We start from the raw sequence: 9464 nt of genomic DNA on the forward strand, positions 1-9464 counted from the left end.
AGGTCTGCTAAGTACCACCTGCTTCTCAAACCAAAGCTTTATATCTGGTCTTTCTCAGACTACACCATGGCTCACATAACTGCATATGTGCATTTTCTTAGTTCTTTCAGTATCGCAGTTTAAAAATGCACTTGTCATAGACAAGCTGTAGTTGCATTCCGAAGCGAAAGACTGAAGAGTAATTTGGGGTGAAAGTGGCAAGAGGCCTATGAGATTGGAAGTTGCAAATGCATTAAAAAAAAAAAAAAAAAAAATCAGGTCCCTTACCCCAAAGCAGACAGCAGCAGATATCAATAGTTTCTTCTTGTTCTCTTTTTTGGCCCATTTCTCCTTTTCATTATTTTGATTTGGTGTGACGTCCGTACATGTCTAAGATATACAACAGCTAAGTAAACACATGGCCTCACTTAAGGGAAGTTTCCATATAGGGCAGTGTGCTTTTTAAACTATATAAATATCAGATTAATTTGGGATTTGAGAAAAGCTAATGTTAGGATCTTATCCAAGATCCACACAGTTAATAGTTTTTTTTTTTCTAAATTTGCAAGGCAAAAACGTAAAGAGAAAATGAAAAACTATGTTGACTCCTGAAAAAACATTGTTTTGCAAATGAGTTTAGCAAATTTAAGTCATTTATATCTCTGCTTTTTTTTTTTTTTTTTTTTTTTGCGGTACGCTGGCCTCTCACTGTTGTGGCCTCTCGCGTTGCAGAGCACAGGCTCTGGATGCGCAGGCCTAGCGGCCGTGGCTCACGGGCCCAGCCGCTCTGTGGCATGTGGGATCCTCCTGGACCGGGGCACGAACCCATGTCCCCTGCATCGGCAGATGGACTCTCAACCACTGCGCCACCAGGGAAGCCCTCTGCATGCATTTTTACTGAGGAGTTTGTGAATCAATCAGTCAATGAGCTAATTACTGAATCAATGATCAATGGGCACTGAGTATCTTCCATGTCTAGAACTTTACTAGTTACTCCAAAAATTAAGTAGAATACGCCAAAATGGTCCAGTTATTGACCTTTTATTTGGAAGATAAGACAGACTCCCTTGGCAGGATTTCATAAAGGTGAAACTTGATCTGAGCCTTGAAAAACGAATAAAATCTAGGGAAAGAAAGGGCAGTTCTGTGCAAGAGGAACAATTTGATCTCATAACAGGAGAAAAATAATATATCTCAGGAACAGTAAGAAAATGCATCATTGAATGTTTCTGGTCAGTGGTGAGAAATGAGATTGGATGAGCAGGAAAAGGCCACATGGTGGAGAAGTTTTAGCCTTAGATATAGGAGTTTATCTTGATTTGGGAGATTCCAGAGTTCATATATTTTGTGTGAGAAAGTCCACGTTCAGATGGTAGTCTAGGGAACAAATGAGAAACAGGACATGGGATCTGACCTATCAAGCTCCAGTCGAGAGGACCATGACAGTGGTGTGCTTGATGACGAGGCTGGTTGATGATCTTACAGAAATCAGTTTTTAAGGCAAAGAAAGCGTAGCTTTTAGTTGTGATTTTGAATTTCCAGCCTTTCTGTTTCTTTCCTTCTCAATAGATGACCATTTCTCCTGCTCTTTCACATCTCCCTTGCCCGGAGAAACTCTTCATAAATATTTGCCAAAAAGAACTCATTGAAATGTCAATAGTTTTCAAATATACATCTCCATCAAAAATATCTGCCTACAATATCTGTTTATTTAGCTGTTGTATAGCATAGCACAATGCAAAATGCAATCCTGCTTTCCCCTTTCCCTTTATTTAAACTGTTTCTCCACCCTGATGCTCTCCACTTCATCCTTGCTAATCGACCCATTTTTTAAATCTGCTAAAAATTGCCACTTCACTTTGTTTCTTGATTCATTCCATCTAAAGGGTCTTGCACTTCTCTTTTGATAATTAATCGCCAATCATGGCCCGCCTCATGTTTTACTTTTGGAGCATTACTTCATCAGATACGTAATTGGTGCCTCCTAGCGGACCAATGTCTTACCATCCCCTGTGTGGTTGAGATCAGTGCTCTGCATGGATGTATAATTTGCTGTTAACTTATTGGGTTGGCCAAAAAGTTTGTTCGGTTTTAAGTAAAAATAAAAGACACATTTTTCATTTTCACCAAGAACTTTATTGCACAATGGAGTCACTAACCGAACGAACTTTTTGGCCAACACAGTACATTGAATTATTTGGTGACAACGTCCTGGTTTAGGCAACATGGCATGTTTCATCTGGGCTATAACTGCAGTCTCCTAATTCATCTGCTTGACTCCAATTCATCCTACATTTGCTGCCCAGGTTATTTTGTACATTTGAGATTGGTATCCATCACCTCAGAATAAAATCCTAACCTTTCGTATTCAAGACTGTCCTCTATCACCTGGTTCTGGGCCATGCTTCTACACCCATCCCGGCCTTATCCTGCCAGGTCCTCTGGTGATGCTGAATCATGGGCCCCCAATGGGTAGTATCAGGCTTTTGTTCAGTGCTATTGCCTTAGGTTAGCATGTACTCCTCACTCCTCTAGTGATTCCTTTCTTTTTTTTTTAAGATGAAAAATTTTAATATACATATATCATTTACACAGACACATACAGGTAATATGTATACAAGTACATAATGTGTATACACTCACACAATTAAGGAAATTAACCATAGTGTTTATAAAACATATAGAATAGAAAAACTACGATGTTCAACAGAGGAGAATTAATTATAATAAGCACATGTTACAGAACACTATGCAGTTCTTAAAAATAATGGTCTTCAATAATAGAGAGTCTGGAAAACATTAAAGATATAGTTTTAGATTTTAAAAGCGGGTCACAGGAGAAGCTTTTTGGGGCTGTTATTGTTGCCTCAAGCTACTCCTTGGATCCGATGCCGAAATGTAGACCAACCTCATCTTCTTGCCATTGACAAAAACACAGCCTTGTCACTCTGCAGCCCCACAAGATAAGAATCACTGCCAGAAATGATCAAATAATGTGGTCAAACAAACCCTCTACCAAAGACCTGTTTCCTATAAAATTCTGGGTGATCGTTTTAAATTACCACGTTGAAACTCATGTATTGCCTCCCTGGGCTCACATGACAGATAATACACAATTCTAATTTTTTCAGCGGGACTGTATGAAATTACATTTTGAAATGCTTCTGAACTTAAAACATATGGAAAATGAAATATTAGCAAAGTGAGTGGACTGTGGAGTCTAAGTGTACGAACTCCAACAAATGGGAACATTAAGTGATATTTATTTGTGGAGTTACGTGGTTTCTAAACTTAAATCTATTTCAGCTTGTTCTACACGAAAGGACATTGGAAAATACCACCTGAGTAAAGTCTGTACTTTTAGCAGCCCTGAAACGGTCAGAACTCTGGCTTCTTGTTACTCTAATCTGGCTTCTCCTTCTATTAAAGGTCAAAAGTTATAGAGAACATGCTTAGTAAGAGGTATTTTTTTTGCCAAGAAAAAAGCTCTGCAGATATTTTCAGATGTTTGAGGCAATGGGGCCTTTAAAACCTTGTCCTTAGTTCCTTGTGCATTGGTAGATACTTTCGCCAAAATTTAAGAGTTTTTAATATTCATGCATTCATTTGTGCAGCTGGCATTGTGTGCCCGTCAAGGCGCTAGGTGTTGGGATCAGGCAGTGAGCAGAAAAAGACACGGAGTCCTTGAACTGTGACATCTGCAATCCAGGGGGAAAAGACAGAATTATTAATTATCATACAAATTAATGAGAATTCTATTAAGTGTGCTGAATTAGAGAAGCTGGTGCTATGAGAACATCTAAAAGGGGATCTGACCCAGGTAAAGAGGTCAGGGAAGGCTTCCCTGAGGAAGTGACGATTGCACCGATCTGTGAATGATGAGTAAGAGCTAAAGTTGCATTCTGTGCAGAGGGCCTGTGATGCCCAAAGGTCCTATGGAACCAGCGGGCATGGCACCCACGGGGGAATAGAAGTAGGTCGGTGAGGCTGGCAGAGAGAGCTGGGGGACACGTGGTGGATAATGGATGGAGTGGAAGAAGGGGTCAAGCCCATGCAGGTGTTAGACTATATTAAGGATGATGCCTTTATCCTGATTGTTTGGGAAACCTGTCAGGGGTTTATAAGCAACAGGAGACAAGATCAGGTTTCTCTGTGGAGAGGCTTCCTAGAGTTAAAAAGCAGGGAGCACACTGGAGGGGGGAAAAGTGAGTGAGGGTAGGTGAATTGAGAGTGTTGCGGCTGCCCGGGGAAGATGGTGGCACCTTTGATCAGGGTGGCGACAGAAAGCAGGCTGGAGAGAGACTTGAAGTAAAAATAGGACTTGGTGACAAATTGGATACATGGCGTGACTCCTGGGTTTCTCTGTTGGCCAAAACCTTTCCAAATTGAGGCTTGTGCAGACCTGACATATTTATTCTCCAAAGAAATCTCTTTCAGTGACCCTTTAGAATTTTTATTCTATCACTCTTGATGGAGCACCTGTTATGTATTGTTTTGGCTGCTGGTGACACAGGAGTAGACTAGTTCAAGTCTCTCGTGGAGCTTGTGCCCGTTGGTCCCAGAAAGTGGGGTGAAGGTGAAGTTCAGTGCAAGCACCATGAAAACAGTTTAAACCAGGGGAGGTCAAGTTTTCTTCTGGCAAGTCAGGATAAATGTTCTAAAAAGCGCTTTACACTTCCTAAAGCCCCTTACTACCTCACAGGAACCAGTGGGATAGGCAGGAAGGTGTGAATTAAGGAGCCAGGGCAGATTAGGACTCCCAAGGTCACAAAGGTGTGAGAAGTCAGTACACGGGCTCAGGTTTTCCAAGACGAGTGTTCGCCCTCCTCTTTCATTTCAAAATGAAAACCATCATCAAGAAGGTTGAAAAAGCAGCCTGCTGGAGAAGAGGATTCCTTGTCTAAGTAGCTGGTTTGGAAAATAACAGATTCAAGGCCTCTCTCTCAACTAGGGAAAGAGCACACTTCAAGGTGAAGTCTAAGCCCAAAAGTGTGCTTCTTACCTTCATCATTAGCTGCAGTAATGTAACCAGATTCTTTAAAAAAAAAAAATTCATTTGGCCACACCAGGTCTTAGTTGCGGTGCTCGGGATCTTCATTGCCGCGTGCAGGATCTTTTAGTTGCGGCATGCGGCATCTAGTTCCCTGACCAGGGATCAAACCCTGGCCCCCTACATTGGGAGCGTGGAGTCTTAACCGCTGGACCACCAGGGAAGTCTCCAGATTCTTTATTGGCCAAATGAAGGCTGGCAAATCAGGGAAATTCTGATTTTGTACTGCTCCGTCACGGAAGTGAACAGTTTCAGGCATGGATCTTGGAAGCTCATGCCATTACCCTGCGGGGGAACTTAGAACCAAGAGAAGTAAAAAGGCCTGCTTTCCTCTTTACTTGGTTTCTTTCTTCATTTGAACAGCTTAGTTATGTGAATAATTTTGGTGCTTTGTCTCTTACATCATTTTACTTCTCATACTTAGCTGATCTTTAACACTCATGAAAGGCTTTAAAGCCAATGTTGCCGTATTTTCAGTAGCAAGCTTGATTTTTACAAGGTTATATTAGAAAGGTTGATCTCAGGGTGGCTCTAAAGACGTGACCTGACCTCCTTTGACCTACGAAAGCATTAGAGATGGGAGTAGATCTTCCCTGCAGCTGTAATTTCTCGGTTCCGAGGACTGTCAATCCTCACTAAACAGGCCCATCAACTGACACCTCTTCTTCACCAGAGAGGAGATATTTCACCTTGTATCTGCCATATTCAGTTACCAGAAAAACCCACCCCAACCCACATCTGGACCAAATATTCAATAACATTATTTATCAAAATAAATTTATTAAAAGTATTCAAAGACCACTTCAAAGTTTAGCTGCCATCAGGACAGTTTTGGCACTCGTAATGGACATTGTCGTTTTCTACACAACAGCACTCATTCTATTACACACACCGATTGACAATTCAAACAGACTGTTTCAGTTTTAGAGTTACGTGAGACAACAGTACTGATGATCTGTAGTCATAGGAACTTCAATACCCTTGCACATAGTAAACATGTGTTATCTAGTACTAAAGAAACTACAGCTAAACCACTATGTGGTAACAAGAACTGATTTAGGGAAAAATGTACAGCCAGCTCACTAAGGCCACATAACCCCAGACCTATTGATTGTAAATGCTTCTGGACCAATAGTGTTACATAGTTATCTTTCAGTCTCAAGCTCCTGCTTTTCCAGCATGAGACACGCCACGTTTAGACCACGCTTTCCCTGTGCTCCATCAGTTACGGAAGCTGTCCCAGTACCAGCTTCTCCTAGACGGCTACTGGCTTCCTGATTCACTACCCAACTCTGAATCAATAGTTCTGAGTGATGTTTCCTGAACACCCAGGCTGAATTCAAGGTCAGTCTTTTTGGCAGGTGACAGCCTTTCCCCTTAGGAAAAAAATGAAATGTCCTCTTTTCTGGGTTCCCTTTTTCATCTCAGGTAGCATGGGGCTCAGTGGTGATCTGTGGCTTTTTACACAAGTCCTGGTAGAATTCTGACTCCAAGAAACGGGGATAAGAGTTGTTCTCCATCAAGCTGTACACCCTTTTCTGGGCAGTTGTAAAGCAGCCACTTGTAGCCTCTTGTATGTTTTGGGCAATCAGAGTTTTGGTTTGAAAGTCTATGTTGATCTGAAATAAAACATAAAAAGTGGTTTATTCCATATTCAGAGTTAAGAGATTAATCTATTTAATATTTGAAAACAACAACAAAGAAACTATAATGTGTGATTAGCTTCACCGGCCAAGTCACTGGAGAAGTGTAATTAACTTCCCTGAAAGTAGAAGTAGGGGAAGAACATTTACCCCACTCCCCTTTTAATTTGAGGTCTCTTCAATTCTTTCCGTTTCACTTTGGTGCTGAGAATGTTTAAAATACGCTAAAACGAGGAAATTTTTATCTCCCCTTACCTCTTTTGGAGCTTCTTTTTCTATGAAGTCAGTATATATTTTCTTTGCTTTTGAGGACAGCTTTTGGGGTGACTTGGTTTTTTTGAAGTCTTCACAGGCCAGCCAGAATTCAATATTTTCTTCACAGAATTCAGATTTTAAAAAAGCCCTGAATGCAGCAAGACCATCTGGGGAGGTGGGGTGGGGGGGTGGAGAAAGAAAGCATGCATACAGTGAACTGAGTGACCAAATAATCCCTTCTGTTTTTTCCTAGAACTCCCACTCCCCTGGCCCCATATTTTATTATTTCTAAATGATAGCAATTTTCTAGATTTCAGTCAACCTGTAACCCTCAGAATTTAGCTCTTTAAAGACTAAGATGCCAGTCAGCAAAACGCTTAAGTTGGCACACTACTACAAAAATATATAAATACTTAGCTTCGCTGTTAATTCAAATATTTATAGGGGAGCCATAAGTTCTCTGGGAATGACGTCTCTTGCACTGTTTGCAATGGAAACCTGACTCAACCTTAACAAAAAGCAACTGCCATTACAGTTTTGGGCTAATTTTTTTCCCACCTTGAGTGAAAAAGCCATGCATTTCCCTGGTTAATCACCAGGAAATAAAGGGAGAAGAATACGCCTCATGTCATGGGGATTGTAAAGTAAAATTCCCCTTGGGCAAGCTGCTCTTGCTGTGTGGACACAACGTTTCTAGTCTCCTGATACTTGAAATGGATCAAATTCAACAGGTTAACTTACATTTACTGGCTAGCAGCTCATCAAATGCTTCTGACCACAGCTGGGCTTCCTCGGGAGAAGGCCTGCAAGAGAAGTTCTGCGTATTAGCTCACGCATGTCAGAGGTTCCCTTTTCAGCTCAGCAGTGAGTTCATTCGCAAGTACAAGATTTTCAACTTACTTGGTGAAGGTTTGCTGTTTGCTTTTCTTGCTGGTTTTGGGCTTCCCAGGAGAGGAGGAATTTTGCAAGAAGTAGCTCAAACGGCTCTTCCAATCTTTCAATCTTAAAAAAAAGAAAAGAAAAAAAAAAAGGATATTCACTTAGTGGCAACACTTGAAATCACCAATGCAGCTGAAGGCATTTTTACCAAATAATGTTGCCCCCTGTGGCTACAGACAAACCAAATAAGACAAAACAACTCTTCCTGTCAGTCTTACACCTTTAACATGTAAACCTAGCACCTATATACTAAACACACTAGTTTCATCCACTCATCTGAACATAATTACTAGTTTTAATTATTTAACAATTATAGGGTATTTTTATGAATCTAGTCTGCATAGTTCAAAAAGCAGATGTTATTTCTGGCCCACAGAAGGCAGCAGTTTTTCTGCAACGTTAATTACAATTCTGAGACATTTCACACTTGATGAAACCCACAGTGGAACTGCCCTGAACCAGCCTGTGCTCACTTCCCTTCTACCCTTCGAGCTGGAGGCTCTGGACCACCCTAGAAGCTGTGCATAATGAATGTATGTGTGTGAGATGGCCCGTCCTCCTCCCCCAACTACAACACTCATTTTAAGATGATGATGCAGAACAGTTATTTGTTCCACAGTCCTGAGTGGGTGAGATCTGCTGTTCAATTAAAAAAAAGAAAAGATTTTAAAAGAATATATTAGGAATCAGCAAAAAATATCTACATCGCAGCAGCCGTGTAAAGCTGATCAAAATTTACAATGCAACGTACGAATGCCAGGGACGCGCTTCGGCCGCAGGATTCCCCGAAGTCATTTTCGATGCAGGGGGACAAAAAGCCAACCAGCATCTACCACTGCCTCTGCATCAAGAATTTTCTGCAGTTTCTAAACTCTACCCGAGAGTCCTTCGCTCACGTCACAAAATAAATACCCACACAGGTTTAAACCTTACTTAACAAATTAACCTTTTCCACATTTTTTTTTTCCTGCAGAGGTGCACGGTAGCCAGTTCCAAGCGCAAATGTACCGCGTTTGCAGCCGCCCAGGACAGCTGGGTCTGCAGGGGTGGCGCGGGGGAGAGAAAAAAGCCTTACTCACAGGGTTCGCTTCATCTTCTCCCGCTTCTCCTCGTTCTTGGGGCCGGTGCCTGCGCTCTTATCCATGGGTCCGCAGTCGTGCTGGACAGCCAGGAACATAGCACTAGGCATTATCGTTCTCCGACTGAGGTTACTGCTCCGGCTGGCGGGGCGGGCGCCGCCATATTTATAGAAGGCGGAGGCGCGGGGGCGGGGCCTGACGATGCCCCTCCCGCCTCCAGCGGACGCCGATTGGCCAGCTGCAGCCGGGCACGGGGGCGAGGTCAGCGCCCGTCTGCGCAGTCACGGCTGCCAGCGAAGGGTCTGGAAGCGAGGGAGCTGGTGACGTCTGCGGCCCCGGCGTCGTGCGCACTCGGGCCAAACGCGGCGACCGGCTCGGGCCGGTGTGGGAGCTGAGAAGTTTCCCGCCGAGTGGTCGCCAGACACCTCTGTCGAGTTGTGGCGGCCGGGTGGGGTCGCAGGGCCGTGGAGGCAGGGAGCCAGGTCGGCTGCAGGCCCGGCCGGGGCGCTCGCCCTCCCC

At 42.9% G+C, this 9464-nt stretch overlaps 1 protein-coding gene across 1 annotated transcript; it reads right to left on the reverse strand.

Moving 5' to 3' along the window:
- Positions 1–5789: 5789 nt before the first annotated feature.
- Positions 5790–9165, reverse strand: RGS2 (regulator of G protein signaling 2). Its single transcript, XM_024738217.1, has 5 exons — positions 8946–9165; positions 7828–7929; positions 7669–7730; positions 6928–7094; positions 5790–6648 (listed from the first exon to the last, which is right to left on the reverse strand). The coding sequence occupies exons 1-5, from the start codon at positions 9053–9055 to the stop codon at positions 6454–6456; spliced, it is 636 nt and encodes a 211-aa protein (XP_024593985.1). The 5' UTR covers positions 9056–9165; the 3' UTR covers positions 5790–6453.
- Between the last annotated feature and the right edge of the window lie 299 nt (positions 9166–9464).

This window comes from Neophocaena asiaeorientalis, unplaced genomic scaffold, assembly GCF_003031525.2.
Source record: "Neophocaena asiaeorientalis asiaeorientalis breed wild unplaced genomic scaffold, Neophocaena_asiaeorientalis_V1.1 scaffold25, whole genome shotgun sequence".
Classification (NCBI taxonomy): Eukaryota; Metazoa; Chordata; class Mammalia; order Artiodactyla; family Phocoenidae; genus Neophocaena; species Neophocaena asiaeorientalis.

What these genes read in the sequence shown, in the direction of transcription:
- RGS2 (XM_024738217.1), bottom strand. Translation starts at nt 9,055, where the DNA reads ATGCCTAGTGCTATGTTCCTGGCTGTCCAGCACGACTGCGGACCCATG. An exon ending in AAACAGCAAACCTTCACCAA is followed by an intron (nt 7,731 to 7,827) that starts GTAAGTTGAAAA and finishes CTTCTCTTGCAG; the next exon opens with GCCTTCTCCCGAGGAAGCCC. An exon ending in AAAAAGAAGCTCCAAAAGAG is followed by an intron (nt 6,649 to 6,927) that starts GTAAGGGGAGAT and finishes GTTTTATTTCAG; the next exon opens with ATCAACATAGACTTTCAAAC.